This window comes from Dromiciops gliroides, chromosome 2 (genome assembly GCF_019393635.1).
Source record: "Dromiciops gliroides isolate mDroGli1 chromosome 2, mDroGli1.pri, whole genome shotgun sequence".
NCBI classification, from domain to species: Eukaryota; Metazoa; Chordata; class Mammalia; order Microbiotheria; family Microbiotheriidae; genus Dromiciops; species Dromiciops gliroides.
In genome coordinates this window covers 235,471,810-235,497,585 of record NC_057862.1, presented here as the reverse complement: position 1 = coordinate 235,497,585, position 25,776 = coordinate 235,471,810, and the positions used below count along the sequence as shown (strand labels likewise).

The 25,776-nt window shown below is 39.5% G+C and overlaps 1 protein-coding gene across 1 annotated transcript in view; it reads left to right on the top strand.

Moving 5' to 3' along the window:
- FLVCR2 (FLVCR heme transporter 2) overlaps positions 1-25,776 on the top strand; it is a 103,932-nt gene that overhangs the window by 48,680 nt on the left and 29,476 nt on the right. The window contains exons 2-3 of the mRNA XM_043986004.1: positions 13,681-13,822; positions 17,867-18,007. Coding sequence (XP_043841939.1) covers positions 13,681-13,822; positions 17,867-18,007 — 283 coding nt within the window. The remainder of the gene's footprint in view (positions 1-13,680; positions 13,823-17,866; positions 18,008-25,776) is intronic.

Below are 25,776 nucleotides of genomic sequence, written 5' to 3'. Positions count from 1 at the left end.
AAATTCTTAGTATATGCATGAAGGTTATTTTCGCTGTCTTCTCACTCAACCAGATTTACTTTCATTAGTTGTATAATTTTCACATGAAAAATTACAAAGTTGATTGGAAAGGTATTTTGTACTGCTTGCTCCAGAGCAATTTGATCTGATCGTCCCAGGATCTGAAATTGCTAGTTATGATTCTGTATATAATATATGCATACACACATATAAATATATATTACACACAAATGTATATGCATATGCATATATATCAAATTACCTAAATAATGGTATTATCAAGTGAGTGTTTTTTAAAATGTCTAAATCATATGAGGAGTAAGCACTGAAGTAACCTTTTAAGGAACAGCAGTATTCCCTAGACTTGGCCTTTAAATAAAGGGAGCTTTATTTTCTATAATGGGAGTAGTGGTATTTGCAAACTTAGTTAAAGTGAAAATAATAAATATAGCAATTCAGAAGTGCTCCAAGCAATTTGAGCTTCCATACAAAATCCTGTATATGCACACATGCATGCCCCTCCCCAGTGCACATGTGTGAACAAACATTTCCTTTTTTTTGTACATGAAACTACAAATCTTTATTATTTGGGTTTGAGTTTCTTTTTAAAATTTTTATTCATTCATTTATTTAATAATAAAACATTTTTATTTATAGTTTTGAGTTCCAAATTTTATCCCTTCTTCCCTCCCTTCCCTCCCCCCTCCCAGAGGCAGTAAGCAATTAGATATGGGTTATCCGTGTGCAATTATGTAAAACATTACCATATAAGTTATTTTTTACAAGAAAACTTGAATAAAATTAAAAAATGAAAGAAATTGAAAAACACATGCTGTTTTATTTTTAACACATGTCAATATTGATTTTCTTTGATAACAGATGAGAGACTGCTTTAGTGCTATTGTTAGAGGGCTGGTCTCAGAGCAAGGAAAAGCCAGGGGCCCAGGTCTGTCTTTGACAGAGAGTTCCCTACACAGCTGAAATCACAGACCTAGTCCTCTGCTCCCCAAATAGATAACAGAATTTTTTTTGCGGGGGTGGGGGGGGGTGGGGGGGTGGGGAGCAGGGCAATGAGGGTTAAGTGACTTGCCCAGGATCACACAGCTAGTATTAAGTGTCTGAGGCTGGATTAGAACTCAGGTCCTCCAGAATCCAGGGCCAGTGCTTTATCCCTTGTGCCACCTAGCTGCCCCCCCTTAGAATTTTCTATCATAGAGGTTACCTAGCTGTGTCTGTCTGCACAGATTAAGAAATATCCTTAGATGTATTTATTATGTCTCTAAATATGTCATAATTTGTTTACCTTAGTTACCCACAGAACAAACCTTTCTGACTTCAATTCAGTTCAGTGAAGCACTGAGTAAATTAGGAGTCCTGTATCCATTCATTGCTTTATTAGGTGGTAGTAAGTACACCTATATATACATATATATATATATACATATATACACACATATATACATATATACATATACATATACATATACATATATATATATATATATATATATATACACCTCATCCTCTTGGTCACATGCATACACACACACACACACACTGCATGTTTGGCATTGTTCTACATGTTTTTTACAATTCAACTTTGCTTTAAGCAAACCTGCCATGTGAAAACTGAACAAGTAGACCTCTCTAAATTTCTTTTTTCCCATTTGTAATGTGATAGAATTAGATTAGATGACTTTCAAGGGATCTTTGAGTTCTAAGATTCTATGAAAACTTGGATGCATCTCACAATTCAACTTGGCTACAACTTTAACAAGAAGAATCTATAGCCAAAATCATTTCAATAGTAAGTTCTATCAATGCCCCCAAATGTATAGTTCTACTTGTTAGGATGTTTTTTCCCTGCACTGAACCCAAATCTGACTGTTGCTTCCACCTGCTCCTAGTTCAGCTCTCTGGGACTAAGGAGAAAAATTATTTTGTCCTCATTCTATATGAAAGCCCTTCTAATAATTGAAGACAACTTGCACATCCCCACCATCATGCCTTATGTCTTCAATTCTCTGGACAAGGCATCCCCGGTTCATTCAACTGATCCTCATGTCGTATAGCCTTGAGACTGCTCACTATCTGGGTCATCTTCCTCTACATGAACCTCCAACTTACCCATCTTTTTCCTAAAATGTCTGAGGTGAGTAGCACAGAAAAGTGTATAAAACAGATCTGCTACCCCAAGTATGCCACATCATTGAGATAGCTAATGGCTTTGTATCCCTAGCACCTAGAACAGTACTTGGCACATAGTAGGTGTTTAAGGTAGTACAATAAGTGGCACATAATAGGCTTGTTGATTAATAATAATGATGTTTGTCATTCAGTTGTTTCACTCATGTCCAACTCTTCATGACCCCATTTGAGGTTCTCTCGGCTAAGATCCTGGAGTGGTTTGCCATTTCCTCCTCCAGCTCATTTTACAAATGAGGAAACGGAAGCAAACACAGTTAAGTGACTTGTCCAGGATCACACAGCTAATAAGGCCAAATTTGAACTCAGGAAGAGGAGTCTTCCTGACTCCAGGCCCAGCACTCTGTGCACTATGGCGCCACCTAGCTGCCCTTTATAACAATGCTAGCTAGTATTTATATAGTGCCTATTGTGTGCTAGGAGCTTTACAGATCTCATCTCATTTGATCCCCACAATAACCCTAGGAGGTTGGTCCTATTATTATCCCCATGTTACAGTTGATGAGACTGAGGCAGAAGTGAAATGACTTTCCTGGGGCCATGTCAGTTTTTGAGACCAGATTTTAATATAGGTCTTACTGACTCCAGGCCTGATGTTCTATCCACTTCACCACCTGGCTGAGTGATATCAGGATACAGTTTAAGATTCTTGCCTCAGGCAAAAAACAAAAATCAAAAAAAACTATGGCGCTGTCTAGAATTTAACACAGATGTGGTTTGATCAGTATAAGGATCCGTGGAATTACAGGCACCTTGTTTTAGACTCTCAATCCCTCATTTTACAGATGGACTAACTAGGCCAGAGAGGATATATTCTACCTATCATAGCAGAGACAGACTACATAACTCAAGACTACTGATTCCCATTTCAGTATTTTTTCTACTGAACCACTCTCCCTCTCACTTGACTTACTAGACTGATTTTCCTCTTGCATCTGATCTAATGTTCCATTTGTTTATTAAACTGATGTGTTTAGAGTACCCTGAGCCTGGTACCGTGGAGAATACAAAGATGTATAAGACATGATCCCTCCCCTCACAGAGCTTACATTTTAATTGGGGGATAGGAAATTTTACACAAATAACTAAGTAGTGTATGATAAGCACTATATACTAATAGAATAAGCAAAACGCTATAGAGTGGGGCTTCTTTTTTTTTTTTTTTGGTGGGGCAATGAGGGTTAAGTGACTTGCCCAGGGTCACACATTTAGTAAATGTCAAGTATCTGAGGCCGGATTTGAACTCAGGTGCTCTTGAATCCAGGGCTGGTTCTTTATCCACTGGACCACCTAGCTGTCCCTAGAGCAGGGCTTCTTAAACTTTTTCTACTTGCAAACCCTTTTTGCTAGAGAAATTTTACACAACCCTGGGTATATACATATATAAAATAGGTATACAAGCCAAATATTTACTGCCAAATTTTTCACAAACCTCACATGCAGTTATGTGACCCCCCATATGGGGGTCATGAACTACAGTTTAAGAAGCTTTGCTATAGAGGAGGAAGAGTTGACTTCCAGATCAGGTGATCTGGGATGGCTTCCTGGAGGAAGCAGCATTTGAGATGAGTCTTTTTTTGCGGGGGCGGAGCAATGAGGGTTAAGTGACTTGCCCAGGGTCACACAGCTAGTGTGTCTGTCAAGTGTCTGGAGCCGGATTTGAACTCAGGGCCTCCTGAATCCAGGGTCAGTGCTTTATCCACTGTGTCACCTAGCTGCCCCCTTGAGATGAGTCTTGAAGGAAAGTTCAGTGTTTTTATAAGAAGGGATCATATCAGAAAAGTGTTCCAAGTCTATGGAACAGAATAAGCAAAGGTGATATTGACAAGCATTTATTAGCATTTATGCTGTGCTAAGTAAGCACTGAGAATTTTTTTTTAACAGCAAAAACAGGCCCTGCCATCAAGGAGCTACCATTCTCATGGAAACAACCTATTTAGGTAATGTTATAGTCCATTTTGGCTTGAGCATAAGGCACGTGTAGGAGTATAATGGTAGATGATGAAGACAACGGAGCTTGGGCCCAGATGATAGAGGACAGTCAAAGGCTGGGGTGAAAAGTTGTGCTTTATTTGGGATGCAGTAAGGATCCACTGGCAGGTTTGTCAGCAAAGGAAGTAACAAATAAAATACTGGTACAGGAGGGATTGTGAATTGTGCCATGATGAGGAGAGAAACTGGCGACAGGGAGACCAGTTAGGAAGCGTTTAGAATAGGGGCAGCTAGGTGGCACTGTGGATAAAGCACTGGCCCTGGATACAGGAGGACCTGAGTTCAAATCTGGCCTCAGACACTTGGTACTTACTAGCTGTGTGACCCTGGGCAAGTCACTTAACCCTCATTGCCCTGCAAAAAAAAAAAAAAAAAAAAAGAATAGGCTAATACCTTATCTAGAGTGACTGAGTAATGCAAATGGAAAACAAGGGATATACTTTGAATGAAAAATGGACAGAATTGAGGACTGATTAGATACATGGGGGACACTAGAGAAAGGAACTAGTCAAAAATGACTTTAGGATTTTGAACCTTTGTGAGAATCGTGGTATAAAGAATAGAAAGAGGGGGCAGCTAGGTGGTGCAGTGGATAGAGCACCAGCCCTGGAGTCAGGAGTACCTGAGTTCAAATTTGGCCTCAGACACTTAACACACATTTACTAGCTGTGTGACCCTGGGCAAGTCACTTAACCCCAATTGCCTCACACACACACACACACACACACACACACACACACACACACACACAAACAAGAATAGAAAGAAGACAGTTGGGACTCAGGAAATGATGAGCTCAGTTGGATAGTTTGAGGTAGGATAGACATGGAAAAGCTCTGAAGGTTTTTGGAAACATGGCACAGGAATCATTTGAATAAAGGTGACAGTTAAAGTTAAATAAAAAGGTGAGATTTTGGGAAGAGAGAGGGAAGACACAGAGAGAAGTCAAGAATGGGGCCTTGAGGCATGTTCCCAATGAAGAAGTGGGAAGAGGAAGATGGGACAGAGAAGGAGTGATCTGAAAGCTAAGACCTTCGATGTTTTGGGAGGAGGGTGCTCCTTCTCAGGGACTCCCACCCCTTCATGGAAACTTCAAGTCTTTTTTTTTTTTTTTTTAGTGAGGCAATTGGGGTTAAGTGACTTGCCCAGGGTCACACAGCTAGTTAAGTATTAGGTGTCTGAGACCGGATTTGAACTCAGGTACTCCTGACTCCAGGGCCGGTACTCTATCCACTGCACCATCTACCTGCCCCAAACTTCAAGTCTTAAAGAATCACTTAGAGTGCCATGAAGTTAAGCATGACTCACCACAGCCATGTGGGAATCAGGGTTAGGATTTGAACCTAGATCTTCCTAGCTTTGAGGCCAGCTCTCTGTCTATTGTGCCATACAGCTCTTGACAGATTGATCCCCTCCAAAACCCAGAATATTAGAAAAACACCTGAAATCTCTCTAAGCCATAGTACTTGCCCTGGAGGACAGTGAGATAGTGTGAGAATTATCGTTCTCCTAAAACAACACTATGAAATTTTTTAAAAGATTGAAATTTTAGGGCAGCTAGATGGTGCAGTGGATAGAACACTGGCCCTGGAGTCAGGAGTACCTGAGTTCAAATCTGGCCTCAGACATTTAACACTTACTAGCTGTGTGACCCTGGGCAAGTCACTTAACCCCAATTGCCTCACTAAAAAAAAATTTTTTTAATCTAAAAAAAAAAAATGAAATTTCCTATACACTTCTGGAAAAATAAAATAGATCACAGGGAAAAAAAGGGAGGAGAAATTTCCAGGAAGGGAACTGATCAATGGGGTCAAATTTTAGATCACTTGGAATTAAAGTGTGAGAGTGATAAAGAAGTAGAAATTGTGAGAAATTTGACAGTGAAAGACAGGAAAGAAAGGGAACAGTTGCTAGATGGAATGGTGGACATAGAGTCAGTAAGATCTGAGTTCAACTCCAGTCTCAAATACTTACTGTGTGACACTGGACAAGTCATTTAACCTCTAGCTGCCTCAGTTTCCTTATCTATATAATGAGGATAATAAATGGCACTTACTTCCCAGGGTTGTTGGGAGGATAAAATGAGATAATATTTGTGAAGCACTTTGTAAACCTTAATGTGCTATATAAATGTGCTTAGGGGGCAGCTAGGTGGCACAGTGGATAAAGCACCGGCCCTGGATTCAGGAGGACCTGAGTTCAAATCCAGCCTCAGACACTTGACACTTACTAGCTGTGTGACCCTGGGCAAGTCACTTAACCCTCATTGCCCCACCAAAAAAAAAAGAAAGAAAACAAAACCAAAAAAAATGTGCTCAGTATCGTTATTGTTAGCGTAGAAATTAAGGTTGAGGGAAGGGTTTAAAACTTTTTTTTCTTTCAGGATAATGGAAATAACATAATTTTAGAAGGAGTAGAAGAAGCCCCTGGAGAAGGAAACATTAAAGTTGCAAGAGAATTAGGGGAAAAAATGATGGAACATGGTCCTAGAGAAGATAGAAGGGAATAATAATAGCTCTAATTGATATAATACTTTATGCATCAATTTAATCAAGGAAGTGGATCCAAGGGTGTAGGTAATATGGTTAACTTTGGGTCCTCCTCCGTCTTCCTCTTACATGGCTAGAAAGGAAGGAGATGAGTAAAGATGCAGGCAAATTGTCAAGTGGATAAAAGTAATCAGAACTCATATGAAAAGGCCTTAATCTATTCAGTGAAGTCAGAGACAGGTTCCTCCAGTAAGAGTAGGTCAGTAGAAATCAGGATTGGAGACTTGTTTAGAAAAGACTTTCAAGGGCTATTGTTAAGAGTTTATAGGGGGGCAGCTAGATGGCGCAGTGGATAGAGCACCGGCCCTGGAGTCAGGAGGACCTGAGTTCAAATCTGGCTTCAGACACTTGACACTTATTAGCTGTGTGACCCTGGGCAAGTCACTTAACCCTCATTGCCCCGCCCCCTTCCCCACCAAAAAAAAAAAAAGCATTTATAGGGATTCAATAAGAGAGAATCAAAGAATAACTGAGCAACATTGATTCTTCAGCTAGAGGGAAGTCAGTGCCTTCAACACAGTGCCTAATAATTCGAGAGCCCCAGTGTTTAAAAATTTCAAGGTCAAGGATTGGATGAGTTCTTCTGGGGTTCTATTCCCATGAAGATCATACTAGACCATCTCAGTGACCTGACAGCTGAAGCAATCTCATGTGGACTGCATTTATGTAATGGAAAAAAATGTTGCTTTGTAAGGCAAGGGCCCAGAGTTCTAATTCTGATGTCATTTCAATTCTCTGGGCCTCCTGTTCTTAGTTTATAAAAAGAGGGGGTTAGACTAGATGCTTTCAAGGGTCTTTTTTGGCTGAAAGCATCTGATTTCACTGTGACCCCTGAACTTTCTCTTGTGTGATCACTCTTATCTTTAAACCATTTTATTTTCAGGAAAATAGCCATTTAAATATTGCTAAATTTGAGCAATCATTTTCCATTCAATATCCTGACCTTCAGCTTAAAATAGAAAACGTGGCCTTGCTGTTGTTTCAAAAGAAATTCCAACCACAGAATCATATAGTTAGCCTCTTCTGTGAAAGGGATCTTAGGAATTATCTTAGGGAAAGACAAACCACTCCAGTATTTTTGCCAAGAAAACCCAAATGGGGTCACCAAGAGTCGTCACAACTGAAATGACTAAACAACAACATTGAATAAATGAATGATAATGACTGGTTTATAGGGTTGTCAGAATCATAGGTCTAGAATCATAAGGTCTCCTGGAAGGGACTTTAGTGATTATCTTGTTCAACTCTGTCATTTTACAGATGAGGAATTGAGGTCCAGAGGGACAAGTATCTTTACCAAGGTCATATAAGTTATAAAAAGCCAAACCAAGATTCAGCCCCAACTCCAAAGCCTCTTCTCGTTCCATAGCACAATGCTGCCCACTCCCACTTTGCTAATGCTCTCCAAACTTTTTTAATAATACACCCCTAATCAGTAAAAAAATATATATATATTTTGAGCACACATATCTAATTTTTATGTTATTTATGCATTCTTCTATACTCATAATTACGTACAACATAAAACTTAAGCAAAAATAGATATTTTTAAAGGATGAGCTAAATATGATATTGCATTTGATCCTAGAATCAATAGGGAGTCACTGAAGTTTATTGAGTAGAGAAATAGCATCATTGAACATACATTTTAGGGAAATCACTCTGATTACTCTGTGGAAGATGGATTCAAGAGGGAGAGATTTAAGGCAGGGAGATCAATTAGGAGGCTATTACAATAGTCCTAAACAGGAGGTAATCAAGACCTGAATTAGGATTTTGGCTCTGTGAATAGAAAGATGTGAGAAAGGTAGATATGGAAAGATTTGGCAATAGATTAGGAATGTGGAGTAAATGAAAATGAGAAATCTAGGATAGTGTCAATATTCGGAAACTGGGTGACCAGAAAGAGAAGCTCAGAAGAGGGAGGTTGGTTTTATGGGCAGGGGGCAGGAAGTAACTAGTAAATGCTGTTTTAAACATGTTAAGCTTGAGATGCCTGTGGAGGATTCAACTGGAAATGTCTGTTAGGTAGTTGGTGATGTGGGACTGGAATTCAGGAGAGACAGCAGGACTAGACAAATAGATGTAGGAACCATTTCTATCAGGCTAAGAACCTGGATCTACACAGAGATGATGATTGAACCCATGAAATCTAATGGGACTACCAAACATCAGAGTAGAGAGACAACAGAGAAGACCCAGGATACAGTCTTAGGGTACACTTTAGTGGGTGTGACATGGATCTTAGTGGAGAGGCTGATCCACCAGTGTTAAAGGCTAAGGTAAGGAAGGCTAAGGATTGAGAAAAGGGCATTCGATTTGTCAGTAAAAAGATAACTGGTAATTTTCAAGAGAGCAGTGTTAAATGGGGAGTCAAGAATGAACCCTGGAAGATTGGAAGGATGTTGGTATCCTTAATGGAAATAGAAGAGTTTGGAAGAGGGGTGAGTTTGGGGGGAAAATAATACAATTGCAGCCCAGTCATGCCTGTTCATTCTATGCTGCTTACACTTTACTGCCAAAAAAAATGAAAAAATATATGTGTATTTGGGGAGGGGGTTGCTTACTCATTGAGGATGAATGCAGAGCCTCTCCTAGCGGGGTTTCTACAGCAGCCAAGAGATTAAAGGGCAGGGCATAGGAACCTCATCGGGAGAGAGAGGAGAATGGGAGAATTTTTTCCATGTAGCTTCTGCTAGCTGCCTGGCTTCAGCTGGGTTATAACCACCATGAGGGGTTGCACCCAGTGTAGCCTTAGGAAGGCAGAGGTGGGAGGGGGTGGAATACAGAAGTAAGTGATATAATTTTGTTAGAGTTAAAACCACAACTGACAGGGACTCTACTATATGTCAGACACTAGGTATACATACAAATATGAAAAAGACAGTCCTTGGCCTCAAGGAGCTTACAATCTAATGGGGGAAGATAACACACAAAAAAGGGGATGGGGAAGGGGGAGGTGGCCAGCTTGGGCTGATGGAAAGCAGCCAAGTGGGAAATAAGAGAGCTGAGTGAGGATGGGATGTTACCAATACTGCCACCCTCTGCTTGGTTTATCAACACCCTTGGGATCATGCCAAGGTCTCATTAGGATTGTGCTAAAGCCTCCACTTTGGAGACTCCTCTCCTGCAGAATGTGATCCTCTTCTGGATATACTGATTTTAATCTTTTCTGTCATCCATGTGGATGGGACCCTGGATATCAAGTGATACATTTTACAAATGTTAGTTCTGTTCATGCCTTCCTGATGTGCACCCACATGCTTATTAGAATCTGTAGAAAAATACCTGCAACCATGAAATTTATTTGGGGACACACGTTGACTTTGACATTTAAGTTGAGTCTCTCCTCCTATTTATAGCAAAGGCAAAAATAAAGTGGAAAATTAAAAGCAAGAGATTAATCGAGGCTGTATTTTTGTAAATAATGGAGCTCCTCCCCCCACCCACCCACTGAAAAGATTTAAGTTTCTTAGACAGCTGGGACTGTTTGTCATCTTCACCCAGATGTTAATTTGATGACTGATGAAAGGGTGAAATTATTCAAACCAAGTCACAAATGACTTTCAGTAATTGGCACCTGTGTCCCAAGAACTTCCCCCTTTCTCTTTTAGCTCAGGAACAGGTGACAGCTCGATCCAGAGAAGATTTTTCCACTTCCCCCTTGAACTGTCTTTGTGTTTATTTGAACTCCAAAGTCTTTACTTTCACCCTACCTAGTGAGTCCTAGTCTTAGTGATGATATCAAAACTGAATCATTCAAACAAATACTCAACAAATATTTATTTATCACCTATTCCGTGGCAGACACTGTGCTAAGTGTTGGGAATACAATTCAGTGTTTGAAACTATTCCTACTGATAAGCAGAAAGCACTGAAAGTGTCTTCTCCAGATTATGGAAACTATTTTGAGATGATCACAGAGTTGGAAGCAGTGGTATGTTGGTAAATATTTGACAACCAGCTCTCTGCAAACACACACACACACACACACACACACATACAGATGCACACATCTATGTACATGTGTGTGTATACCCACAATAGACTTTTCAGGTTAATCTGGATTATTGACATTTTATCACTTTTTTAAAAAAAAATCCAGACAATCAACAAAAATAAACGAGGCCCTGCTTTGCAACATTGCTGATTTCCAAGGTGTGAATACTCATTCTGAAACATTTAACAATCAGCTCTCCATAGTAGGAACTAGTTCCAGCATACTCTTGGCTGGAAGTGATTGGAGAGGTTAGAAAGAACTGATAGATTAAATAATTTTTCATTAGATAAATATTAGTTTATAGCATTTAAACATTACTTAACATTAAAGATAACATTAGTTTTGCTAAAATCTAGATAAGTAATACCTATAACATCCCCCTGATTTATATGTAGTGACAATAACTGGCATTGTTGATTTTAATGGAAGCCTCAAGCCAAGAAGTCCTGCATAGATCAGTGAAGAGATTTTTGTCACAGTTTTGGGGGGTAGGGGTAGGGAGTGGAAGGAATGGACTGTGATTTCATTGGTATAGGGAACTTCTTCTAAAAATGCAAATTGGTATGGGCTTTGCTATTTATAGATTGTAGATGCTTACCTGGGGCACATTAAGAGGTTGTGACCTGTCCAGGGTCCTGCAGAATGTGGCTGTCATAGGTAGGACTTGAACCCAGATCTTCTTCCATTTCTTTTTTTTTCCCCATTATGCTTCTCATCATATGAGAGCTGAAAACTGCCTCTGAATTCTGTTACATGGTCCATCAGGCCATATCATGCCACACTGTCAAGTGTTGGTGTAACTGGCCAAGAAGGAAAAACTGGAATCACGATTAGCATGTCCTTTAAGAGATTGGAAGCTCATCCATCCTATCTCTAAATCCTCTTGGGGCCCTTAAAGGAAAAGTGAGGCATAAGGACAAAAGGATCCATTATTTATCTCTACTGTTGAGATTTGGAAGCCTGCTTTGGCCTACTTCCTGGTTTCTGCCCTAAAGTCATCAATAACCTTCAACTGTTTGTACAGGAGAGAAGGTCTGAGATTAGTTTTCCCTTTTAGTTTTGTGTGTCTAACTCTGAATCAGAGATAATTATGACCGTAGGAAACACTCGAAATCCATAGTCCATGCTAGAGGCCTATTCCACTAAGAGAAGCCTCTTCTCCGTGTGTTTGTTGTCTCATCTATGAAATAGGAGAGTTTAAATAGATGATCTATCATGTACTTTCAAGCTCAAATTTATAATCCTAAAATTGATTCCATGTAGTTCTTGCTTTCTTTTTCATTCGGTCAGTGGAATTAATGCCTTCACCAGTTTGGGGTTTTAACTTGTGTTCATTAAGACCTGAGTTCAAATCCGGCCTCAGACACTTAACACTTACTAGCTGTGACCCTGGGCAAGTCACTTAACCCCAATTGCCTCACTAAAAAATAAATTAAAAAAAAATTAAGACTCTTGAACTTAGACAACAGCTTTTTTCTTCCCTGAGAGCCACTCAGTTTCAATTTAATAATCCTTCACTGTTTCAAGGACTCAGGGTGACCCATCTCCTTATAGACGTAAATGGAGATCTCTCTGTAGTTTTTAATCAGTATTTTTTTTTTTAATTTTTGGTGAGGCAATTGGGGTTAAATGACTTGCCCAGGGTCACACAGCTAGTAAGTGTTAAGTGTCTGAGGCCAGATTTGAACTCAGGTCTTCCTGACTCCAGGGCCAGTGCTCTATCCACTATGCCACCTAGCTGCCCCTAATCAGTAGTTTTTGAAAGTCAGTGTGATCCTGGTGATGATACTCCCAATTTAGCTAGGGCTGGCCATTGAATGACAGTTGTATAACATCCCTGAGCCTATACTCAAAGCCTTTCCAGATTGGTTGAGCCTGCTGAAGCTTGAGCTCTGCTGATATATCTTTTGAAAACCCCAGATCATCTATCTCCGTGCTTCATTGAGGACTATACTAATTACAACAACTCACATTTATATAGTGCTTTAAGGAATAAGTCACCTAATACTCATGATAAATAATATGAATTATCATTAAAGCAATAATAACTAAAGTTCATGAAAATCAGGGTTTAGGGGGAAAAAAGAAAAGAAAATCAGGACGTAGGTAGCATAAACAAAATTTAGCATCATTTTATCCTTTTTTTTTTTTTTGCAGGGCAATGGGGGTTAAGTGACTTGCCCAGGGTCACACAGCTAGTAAGTGTCAAGTGTCTGAGGCCGGATTTGAACTCAGGTATTCCTGAATCCAGGGCCAGTACTTTATCCACTGCGCCACCTAGCTGCCCCCATTTTATCCTAACATGGAAATAAGGGTACAGGAACTGTGGTGCTATGTGATAGCTATAGAGATGGTACAGTGGATAAAATGCCAGTTTTAGAGTTAGGAAGACCTGAGTTCAAATTTGATCTCAAACACTTACTAGCTGTATGACCCTGGGCAAGTCACTTAACCTTGTTTGCTTCAGTTTCCTTATCTATAAAATGGGGGATAAGTGCACCTACCTGGAAGGGTTGTTGTGAAGATCAAATGAAAGAAATAATAGTAAAACACTTAGCACAGTGCCTGGCACATAGAAAGTGCTATATAAATGTTGGCTACTATTATTATTACTACACAGTTCAAACCATAGCTCCCTTTTAACAGGGTGCTAGATTTGGGTAAGGTGGCCAGGAAGAGACAGTTTTACTTATATCTTATTTTTTTTGTTGTTGGTGGTGGGGCAATGAGGGTTAAGTGACTTGCCCAGGGTCACACAGCTAGTAAGTGTCAAGTGTCTGAATCCAGATTTGAACTCAGGTCCTCCTGAATCCAGGGCTGGTGCTTTATCCACTGTGCCACCTAGCTGTACCCCCTTCTCTCTTATAAGAGTACACATGTTGATATACCCTTCATGAAGGTATTATGATCTCTGTCCCTTTCCTCTCCTTACAGGTGGGTATTGCCCTAGGGTTCTTGCTTCCTCCTGTTTTGATACCCAACATTCAGGACCGGGAAGAACTTTCCTACCACATTAGCATTATGTTCTACATGACAGGAGCTGTGGCTTCCCTACTCTTCATCCTTGTCATCTTTGGTAAGTATTTGAGTCCTAACCTAGCAGGAGTTGGTCAAAAAGGTCTATCCCGGGTTGGTAGAGAGAGCTGTGAGCTTAGCTCCCAAAATGTTACAGCCTGGACCTCAGATCCTCCAGAAAAAGATTATTCAGTTTACTGAGGAAGTGTTGACAGCAGGGCAACAGTAACCCTGAGTAGTCAACTAACATTTATGAAGCTCTATGCTAGGAAGTGTGGACTTTGCCCCAAAACTCAGAGGCCCTATTTGTTTGATCAATGATGCCAAATATTGGAATGGTTGCCTAGGGGATGGTTTCTATCTTCTCACTCCAGCTTTGTTCTCAACCTCCCTTTGGAACGGAATATAGTTATCCCTTCCACATGGTAGGGATTAGGGGTGCAGCACCCCTCCCCCAATCTGGAAAATCCACATAAAATTTCTTGACCCTCCCTTTGTACCAAAGAAGAAGTCTGAATTTTTTTTCTTCTTCTTTTATGGAGTGTTTACAGTACTTGATTTGGTCATAGACTCTGTGTCATCTGCTGACCTTTGCATTTTGTATGCAACTTCCACAAAACTTCCCCCAAATTCCCATTTGATTTCTGATGTCCAACTATATATTGAAACCACTCTGGGGAAAGTCACAATGTGGAAGGGATAACTGTAGTCCTCCTTTCCTTGTTAGCACTAAGTTTAGATTCAGTGTTTTGGCCTGGCAAATTATTAATAAGCTCTTTTGTATTTTTTATCATAAAAATATTTTATTATTTTCCAGTTACATGTAGTTTTCAACATTTGTTTTCATAAGATTTTTAGTTCCAAATTTTTCTCCCTCCCTCCCTTTTCCCCCCTTCCCCCTTCCCAAGACAGAAAGCAATCTGATATAGGTTATATATGTACAATCACATTAAACTTATTTCTGCATTAGTCATGTTGTGAAAAAAGAATCAGAACACAAGGGAAAAACCTCAAAAAAGAAAAAAAACCCAAAAAATAGAAACAGTATGGTTCAACCTGAATTCAGAACCCACAGTTCTTTTTTCTGGATGCGGAGAACGTTTTCCATCATGAGTTCTTTGGAATTGTCTTGGATCATTAATAAGCTCTTTTTTTTTTTCTGGTGGGGCAATGAAGGTTAAGTGACTTGCCCAGGGTCACACAATTAGTAAGTGTCAAGTGTCTAAGGTCAAATTTGAACTCAAGGCCTCCTGACTCCAGGGCCAGTGCGCCACCTAGCTGTTCCAATAAGCTCTTAATAAATAAATGCTTCTTGATTTATTTATACCAGGGTTTGGGTCACAGACTTCTTAGACTACTATGAATGATGAAGTCTTATTTAAATTCTGTGCTTATACATGTCTTTCTCTTGATTGTCAGTTTAGTCTTTGGCCATGGGACAGATTTCAGTAGTTCTGATGTTGAGAAAGTTGTTTCGTAGGTTCATAGATAAAGAGTTGAAAGGGACTTGAGAGGTTATCCAGACCAGAGATGTCAAATTTAAGGATATCTTGCCCAAGGTAGAGAGAGGAGGAAGAAATCTGTCTGAGGTGGTGAATCCCGGGGTTGTCTCTTCAGAACAATCTGCTCACAAATTGGTGACTATTTTCATTTAGTGAATGGAAAGCAAAACTAGAGCAAAAGGGCAAGAGCCAGATTTTCAATGTCAAATTTTTGTGCAATTATTTCCAGATTCTGATATTTTCAGTAGACAGCCCATAGTTGGCCCTTCCTGACTTTTCTGGGGGTTTTTTTTGTTTGTTTTTACCAAGCACAGGTGAGAAATCTAGCCAGAATTCTGATTTATTTCATCTCTTAAACCTTATTGTTTCTTGTCCTTACTGAGAGATGTCATCTTGACCTGTATTCATTCCCACACTTAAAGGGGAAGTGAACTGGATCAGACAATGGCTGGGTGGGTGGAAAGTTAGGGGAGACTTTTCCTGGAGAGTGAGTAGCTTGAACTTTGAAGTCTTCTGAGTGCTTTCTGGATGAAAGGTCCACTCTGATCTTCTAAAAGAGAGTGCATTCTTGTTTTCCAGGGTTTCCTCTTACTCCAGATAAACTTTAGAGATAAATTCAGGGTTATATTAAGGGGTTGAGAGGAAAGATAATTTTGATTTTGATAGGGAAGGATCACATTTAAGTTGTTTGTACAAAGCTAATCGTTTTCACCGAATGGTTTAAGCCAAACAACTGCTGATTTTTTGATTTTTTTAAAACAAAGTAAATGAAATTGACTGAGTTGAATGGCTAGACCTGATTAATTCAGTCAGTGCTCCCACTGTTTTGATTAGTAGAGGAAAGGAGGAGGAGCAGAGATTACATAGATAAAATAGACCAATTTTTAAGGTTTATTCCGTTTAAGGCAAGTGCTAAGCAATGGACTTTTGGATGAAAGCAAACAGACAGTGCCAGCCCTCCAGGAATTTACCTTCTAATGAGGGGAGATTACACTTAGAGGAGGGCAGAAAAGGAGGTTAGGGGTATGAAGGGTACCAAGGCTAGAGGATGATGAGAAAACTGCAAGAAGGGTAGGGCTGAAGAAATAGATGGTGAACTGTTTTGCATTCACCCCATCTTTTTGTGTCAGAATATGAGCATGCAGAATTCTTGATTAAAATTCTTTTTAGATCCTTTGTGAGATTAACATTGTACCCAGAGCCAAGCTCTCTTGCTTTCGCTTTCCTTGCTTCTTGCATGGGTTGCTGGGTGGCACAATGGGTAGAGTGCTGGACCTTGACTCAGGAAAACCTGAGTTCCAATCCTGCCTTGGACTCTTAATAGTTATATGATCCCAGGCAAAGTCATTTAATCATAGTCTGCCTCATTTTCCTAATCTGCAAAATAGGGAAAATAATAACACCTACCTTTCAAGGTTGTTACGAGGATAAAATGAGCTAATATTTGGTTTTTTAGGGTTTTTTATTAAAATTTTTTAAAAATTTTGGTGGGGCAATGAGGGTTAAGTGACTTGCCCAAGGTCACACAGCTATAAGTGTCAAGTGTCTGAGGACGGATTTGAACTGAGGTCCTCCTGAATCCAGGGCCAGTGCTTTATCTACTGCACCACCTAGCTGCCCTCATGAACTAATGTTTGTAAAGCACTTTGCAAACCTTAGAGTTCTATATAAATGATAGCTATTATTATTATTATTGTTGTTATTGTTATTATTACACATTTTCATTTTGGAGCTTTGCAATTTCCTCATGGCTTTCTGGTGTGTTATCTTGTTGCTTATTACTGGGATTCTTAGTTCTCCAAACTGCTGCATCTGTACCTGAGGGATCATGCACTTCTGTAAACTATGATGAATAATTAACCACAGAGAAGCAGTGAGGAGCTACAGGGGATAGGCTTTTGGGAACCCTTCCAGAACTAAACTTCATGCTCTTTCTGTTCCTCAGATGAGCAACTCTTGTTAGTGCACCAATGTCAGCTTACATGCAAAGAATTGGTTCAATCAATTTATGAAGTGATGATATATATAAATAAATTAATTTATTAAGTAAATCAGACAACTATTAAGTTGATGTTACATATAACACATTGTGCTGGACTCTGAGGATACAAAAATTAAAAATGACACAGGCCTTGTTCTCTAGGAACGTATTTTCTTCTAGGGGGAACATGATATGCATACAAGTATCATACAAGATAGAAGGGCAGAATGAGTGTCAAAGTCCCATAAGAATATTTGATGAGAGATAAGTGGCTTTCCACTGGGAAAATCATCAGGAATAGCTTCATGAAGGTGATGGTACCTGAATTTTAAAGGAAAAGATGGATTTTAATAGGCAGAGATATGAGGGGGGAATACGAGTAATAGATAGAGGTGAGAAAGTTCAGGACATGATTAGGGAGTAGCTGGTGGTCCTTGATGGCTGGAATAAGTATAGAGAATGTGAAAGAGAGTAGAGTAAAATAAGACAAGAAAGATAGGCTGGAGGATAGATTGTGGAGGGCCTTAAATATTAAGCTAAGGAGTTTGTCTTTCATCTATAGCTGCTGAACATTATGCACAGATTACTAACTTGTTCATTCCTTTCTTCTTTTTTTTTAAAGTATTCAAGGAGAAGCCCCAAAATCCCCCAAGCTATGCCCAGTATTTGAGCTATACCATGGAAGGCCAAAAGGCTTCTTATTTTGAAGGCATTCGCCGGCTGATGAAGAACACAAATTTTGTGCTACTCTTAATCAGCTATGGTAAGGTTTAAAGAGGAGCATGCAGTCCACATCTTCTATCCATTCAAAATCTTGATAGTTATTGTCAGGAAACCTCCAGGTCACACCCTTTCTTCCTCACAATATTTCTCTCATTCCTGACTCCTGCCACACACAAAGACAGTCACACCCTTGATCTTGCCATCATCTACAAATGCACCACCTCCATGTTAACAAACCCTGAAATTCCCTTCTCTGATCACAATCTACTGACTTTCTACCTCTCCCTTTGCCTTCTGATACTGAAACCTGATCTTTGTCTACACTTTGACCATTATTTGCTTCAGGCCTCAGTTCTCATAGCCCCAAATGAGCCACATTCATCTTCTTTCCCCATCCTGAACTCTCAGTGAAGTAATTCAGCTCTATTCTCCCCTGTCTACTGGATGCTTCCTTATAGCCTACAACCACGCCCATGTCTCTCCCATTCCCCCAGAATCCTCATTTGATCCTTTTTTTTCCTACCTCTTGTGGATAAACTTTGGGGGGGGGGCAGGGGGGAGGCAATGAGGGTTAAATGACTTGCCCAGGGTCACACAGCTAGTAAGTATCAAGTGTCTGGGGTCAGCTTTGAACTCAGGTCCTCCTAAATCTAGGGTTGGTACTTTATCCACTGCGCCACCTAGCTGCCCCCTTGTGGGTAAACTTCTTAAGAAGGCCATCTCTAATAGTCACCTTCACTTGTCTCTCACTCTCTTCTTCACTCTCTACTGTCTGGCTTCTTACTTTATCATTCTTTCTAAAGTTGGCAATGCTCTCTCTCTCTCTCTCTTTTTTCCAGGGCAATGAGGGTTAAGTGACTTGCCCAGGGTTACACAGCTAGTACATGTCAAGTGTCTGGGGTCAGATTTGAACTTAGGTCCTTCTGAATCTAGGGCTGGCATTCTATCTACTGTGACACCCAGCTGCCCTCAGAAATGCTCTCTTAATTGCCAGATCCAGTAGTTCTTTCTTTTTGTTTTTGTTTTTGTTTTTGTTTTTTTTGTAAGGCAATTAGGGTTAAGTGACTTGCCCAGGGTCACACAACTAGTAAGTGTTAAGTGTCTGAGGCAGGATTTGAACTCAGGTACTCCTGAATCCAGGGCTGGTGCTCTATCCACTGCACCACCTAGCTGCCCCCAGTAGTTCTTTCTTAAATCTCATCCTTCTTGACCTCTCTGAAGACTTTGGCATTTTTGATCACCTTCTCTTTGACATTTTCTTCTTTCTAGGTTTTTATAATGCTGTAATCTCCTGTCTCTCCTCTCCTTCTGACCACTTCTCAGTCTCCTTTGCTAGATCTTCATGCAAGTCAGGCCCTTTAATTGTGGGTATCTCACAGGGCTCTGACCTGGGCCCTCATCTCTTCTCCCTCTATACTTTTTCACTTGGTGATCTCATCAATTCCCACATATTTAGTTATCTTCTCTATGATGATGATTCCCAAATCTACTTATCCGGTCCTAACCTCCAGTCTTACATATCCAAATGCCTATTAGACATCTCTAACTAGATGTCCTGTAGATATCTTGAACTCAACATGTCCAAAACAGAATTCATCATCTTTCCCTTGAAACCCTTTACCACTTCCAAGTTCCCCATTATTGTCTAGGACACCGCCATCCTCCCAGTACCCCAGGCTCAAAACCTAGGTATCATCCTCTACTTCTTGCTATCTCTCACCACCCCCCACCCCATCCAATCTGATGCCAAGGCCTGTCAATTTTACCTTCATATCTCCCACATATCCCCCTTTTCTCTTCTGATACTGCCACTACCCTGATGCAAGCCCTCATGTCCTCTCACCTGTACTATTGCAATTACCTCTTGTTTTCTCTGCTTGCACAAATCAAATCCTGTCTCAGACACTTATCAGTTGTGTGATCCTGGGTAAGTCACTTAACCTCTTTCAGTCTTAGTTACCTCACCTGTAAGATGGAGCTACTAATAGCACCTTTCTTAAGGGATGTTGTTAAAACAAATAAAATTATATGTGTGTGTTGTGTATATATCCATATATATATGCATATTTACATAATATACAAATATATACACACATGCTTTACAAACCTTTCATCTCTATTAGCTATTATTTTAAACATGTCTGTCTTCAACTGCCTTTCCAACTTAGTCTATTTTTGTCTTTTATTACCATTTGCTAATTTGGTGTGAGATGAAACCTCAGTTTTCTTTTCTCTTATTACTATTCTTCTCTTGTTATTATTTCTTTTATTATTGTTCTCTTATTATTTTCTCTTATTATTATTATTATATGACTTGGAGCATTTTTATGTATGGTTATTGATGATTTGCAGTTGCTTATTTGTTAATTGTATCCTTTGACCACTTATTTACTTGGGAATAGGTCTTTGTCTTAAATATTTATGTGAATTTTCTATATGTCTCATACTTTTATTAACTAGTCAGCCAATAGTCGATGATATTTATTAAGCGCTTACCATGTGCTAAGTGTTGTAAATGCAAAAATAAAAAAGGACAAAACACACTTCCTGCCCTCAAAGAGCTGAAATGTTAATGGAGACAACATAAAAAAACTATGTATTCAAATATATACAGTGTAAATATAAGATAATCTCAGGGGCAACATCAGAGAGATTTGATGCAAAGCTTTTCCTGCTCTACAATTTCTCTTCTTATTCTGACTGCATTGATTTTGTTTTTTCAAAACCTTGTAAATTTTATGTAGCTATAGTAATCAATTTCTTATTTTGATAATATCTATTCTTTTTCTGGTTAATAATTCTCCTTCGTGTTTCTAGTTACTTTACCTCTAAATGAGGGGATTAATCTAGATGATCTCAAAATCTATTGTCTGCTTTGTGGCCTATGTGCTCCTAAAATGGTGGTGTGGTTTTTTTTTAAGCCTAAATGCAAGCTTAAAAAAATTCACTTTAAATTTATTCCTTTTGTTAGTTTCAGCCTAGCCTGTCAAGATAATCTGTATCTTGCTTCTATTATCTCTAACATAAGCTATCCCTTCTGCACTGTTATCTGCAGCTTTGATAAGTATGGTTTCCATGGCCTTATCCAAGTCATTAATAAAACTGTTGAAAAACATACATTCCACTACAGAACTCTCACTATGTTAACAAAAGTTAACATAACAACAGTTAAATTCTTATTCCACTATCTTTCCCCCAAGGACATAATATTGAAGTATCAGATGCTTTACTCTGAAACAAAGGTACACTATGACATTTCTCTGATTTCTTCAGCCTAACAGCTGTATCAAAAACTGAAATAAAGTTAGTTTGGCACAGCTTATTCCTAGTGGATTCATGTTGACTGACACCACATTGTTTTCTAAATGCTCACAAACCATCTGTTCAATGTTCATTTCTAGAATTTTGGTGAAGTGTGAGCTAGATGACATCACAATAGGTAGATATCCAACTGGCTGAATAACTTTCCCCAAAGAATGTTTTGATGAATGGATTGCTGTTAACATGGGTGGGGCAACGAGGTGGCACGTTAGATAAAACACTGACCCTGTAGTCATCAGGATCTGGGTTAAAATCTCACCTCAGATACCTACTAACTATGTGACCCTGTACAAGATCACCGACCTCACTCCGTCCTCCAGTCATCTGGGTCTAGTGGGCAAGATGTATCAGGATGACTGGAGATGGTCCTGGATGTTTTAAGGCAATTGGGATTAAGTGACTTGCCCAGTGTCACACAGCTAGTAAGTGTCTGAGGTGAGATTTGAACTCAGATCTTCCCAACTTCAGGGCCAGTGCTCTATTCACTGCATCATCTAGCTGCATACATTAGCATCTAGTACTAAATAGTACAAGAGGACCCTTTTTTTTTTCTTTTTTTTTTTTTTTTTAGTGAGGCAATTGGGGTTAAGTGACTTGCCCAGGGTCATACAGCTAGTAAGTGTTAAGTGTCTGAGGCCGGATTTGAACTCAGGTACTCCTGACTCCAGGGCCGGTACTCTATCCACTGCGCCACCTAGCTGCCCCAAGAGGACCCTTTTAATGCTGTATTTTGCCTTTTTAATATTTCTTGACCATTTTTGATCAAATGAGATAATATTTGTAAAGTGTCTAGCACATAGTAGGCACTTAAATGCTTATTCCTTTGCCATCTGTCTTCTCCTGTTGAGATGTCCATCCTTGCTCAGAAACAGGAATTCTCAATCCTCACAATTTCTTTAAGAGAGGAATGGATTGGTGGCTATATGGCTGGAGATCCATAGACTACACATGACCTGCTTTCTGCAAAAGCATATAAACTAATGACTTCTTATTCATGACCCAACCTAGTCTCACACATCAGATCAGTGTTATTTATGTCAAGAAGCGGAAATTGTGATGTGGAATTGGATTTTAAGATTCAAGATGCATTTATTAAGTATTTCTTGTGTATCAGACACTGTGATAAGTGCTGGGTCTTTGAAAACACAATTGACAGTGGTCTCTTCACAAAAAGAGCTTTTATTTTCCTAATGTTCTTAGTAAATATTTATTGAATTAAAATAATAATAGCTATAAAGACAACAAGGTATAGTGTATAGAATCAGGAAAACCTGAGTTCGAATTCTGTCACTGATACATGCTAGTCAAGTGACCATGGACAAGTCACTTAATCTTTAAGTGCCCAAGGCAGCTCTTTTAGACCATGTTATATATATATATAACCTATATCAGATTACTTGCTGTCTTGGGGAGGGGGGAGGGAGGAGGGAAGGGAGAGAGGGAGAAAAATTTGAAACTAGAAATCTTATAAAAACAAATGTTGAAAACTATCTCTACATGTAACTGGAAAATAATAAAATACTTTTATAAAAAAAAAAAGACCATATTATAGTTGATAGCTATAGTAGTGACAATCAATCTATAGCTCTGAGCCCAGATATACCTGACGGTCTTTTTAAGGGTTCTACTTCTGTATAGGAATATTAGATGTGTGATATCTTTGGTCAATGGTAATTGAACATAAGGCTTTTGGGTCACTTAGCCTTACTCTCCAATAACTCTTTGGGGCAGCTAGTTGGAGCAGTAGCTAGAATTTGGGACCTGGGGTCAGGGAGACCTGAGTTCAAATCCAACTTAAACATTTCCTAGCAATTTTCTCCTCTGTAAAAGGGGATAAGCACCTACCTTGTAGGGCTATTGTAAGGATCAGAACAAATCCATCCCTCACATGAGAAGTATAGGGTAACACAGCAGTTACCAAACGTTTTGATCTTAGGACTCCATTTACATTCTTAGAAATTATTCAGGATCCTCCTCCCAAGAGCATTTGTAGATTTGGGCTGTATTTATTGATATTTTACTATATTGAAAGTTAAAACAACTTCGTATTGTGAAAATGGGTTTGGGGCAACTAGATGACGCAGTGGATAGAGCACCGGCCCTGGATTCAGGAGGACCTGAGTTCAAATCCGGTCTCAGACACTTAACAATTACTAGCTGTATGACCCTAGGCAAGTCACTTAATCCCAATTACCACACACACACACACAATTTTTTAAAAAAAGAAAGAAAGAAAATAGGTTTGACTTTGTGTACCCCTTGAAAGGGTTTTGGGGACCCTCAGCCAGACTACACTTTGAGACCAAACTGTGGGTTATTAGAAAAAACACTCAATTCCCAAGTCTTCTGGACTGAATTCATTCCAAATCACAGCAGCTCTTATACCTCTCCTTAAGCAAGGGGAGAAGTTATTCACATAATTATACTTTGAACATGCCTGAATTGTATTTCCTCCTCAACTTTACCTCTTAGAATGCTAGTTTTCTTTAAGATTCAAGTCCCACCTCCTATGGAAGACCTTTCCTAATCCCCCTATTTGTTAGTATCATTACTCTCCAGTTTTCAGGGATATGATTATCGGTTGACATCTCATCTCCCTTCATCTACTCTCCGCTGCAATCCCTGAGAAGATAATTTCCTTGAAGGTAGAAAACATCTTTTTGTTTGTTCCTGTTGGAATACTCAATGCTCCCTTCTTGTGCCTTGCACATAGTAGATGCTTAATTAATATTTGTATTGGACTAGATGATCGTGAATGATTTGGTCAGGGCTCTTCCCTTTTCAGGACTGAATGCAGATAGCTATCTTCTGGAGATAGCTAGCTACCTTACACCTCTTAACCTTTAAAAAAAAAAATGGAAAGGGAATAAAAAAATTAGCTTTCTTCGGGATTAAATACCTTTGGTGCATTGAACTTGGAGAATCACCCCTGACACAAAGCCTAGTCTGAAGTCCACACTGGGATTACAGATAGTCATGTGCAGATGATAAATATTTTTTAAAATGATGACGAATGATGTCATTGTGCCTGGGTATGTCTCTTTTTATAGATAGTAATCTTCAAGGATGTAGTAGTAGTAGTAGTAGTGGTAGTAATAGTCATAGTAGTAGGTCCAGGGCACTAAGCCAAAGAAGCAAAAAACAAAAAACATAATGTACTAGGAGAAAGGTTACCCTTGGTCACAGGGACCCATCTCTGAGAAGCAAAGAAACATCCTCCTCTGTTTTCAAAAGCTTGGGCTGCTGACACTGTCTCTCATCTGGCAGAATGCCTTCTAGTTATCTTTAATCCTGCACCTTGGATCTCCCCCTATTCATCTGTTTAACTTATTAAACAGGAAGTAAATATGAGCTTAACAAGGTTGTGATAGGAAAATAATCACAGAATACGAACATTTTAGAGATCATTTAGTCCAAAAGTGACCTCATAAGTGAACTCCCTCTACAAAATCTCCAACAAAAAATCACTCAGACTCTGCTGTCTAAGTGGCATAGTGGATAGCAGGAAGGCAGAAAGACCCGAGTTCTAATTTGGCCATACAAGCTTTGTGACCTTTGTCTGCCTCAATTTCCTCAACTGTAAAAAAGAAATCATAATGGTGTATACCTCACAGTTTGGCACAATGCCTGACATATTTTTGTCCTTCAGTCATGTCTGACTCTTTGTGACCCGAATTTGGGGTTTTCTTGGCAAAGATACTGGAGTGGTTTGCCATTTCCTTCTCCAGCTCCCTCTCCAGCTTTTACAAATGAGGAAACTGAAGCTGACAGGCTTAAGTGACTTGTCCAGGGTCACACAGCTAATAACTGTCTGAGGCCAGATTTGAACTCATGAAAATGAGTCTTCCTGACTCACTCTATCAACTGCAGCACCATGCTACTTTGCCTGGCTTGTTTCCTTGTTCCCCTTCCCTTTTTACTGTAATACTTCCACATTTGAGCTTCTGAAATTGTTTGATTCTGGTGTCTATTCAAGGTACTTATTAGCATTTGTCCTAAAGGCCCAAAACTAAACAAAAGGGGGGGAGGGGAAGGGTGTGTATGGGGATTTCATAATAAGGAAGTCAGCTTTAGCTCTGGTAGGAAACTAATCCCCTTGTTGATTCAGATCTGATAAGTGGGAGAAAGATTCCTAAGGGTAGAAGTAAAGGTTCAGAGGCCATGATAATGTATTCTCCTCTAGACAGACAGTAGTACAAAGATCAGGGATCTGGGAGAGATGAGACCTGGATCTGTGCTCTGGCACCGTGACTTACTAGCTAAGTGACCCTGGGCAAATCATTTATCTTTCTGAGTTTCAGTTTCCCTCATGTCTAAAATGGAGATAATAATTCTTGTGTCACCCTGCCTTCATGGAGCTGCTGTGGGTGTAGCAAAGTGGATTGACTGCTAGACTTGACATTAGGAGACCATCAGGGACCAGAAATTTCAGTCCAAAAGAAGTTTATTAAGCACCTACTATATACTGTTGTCAGTTGCCTGGAGGTA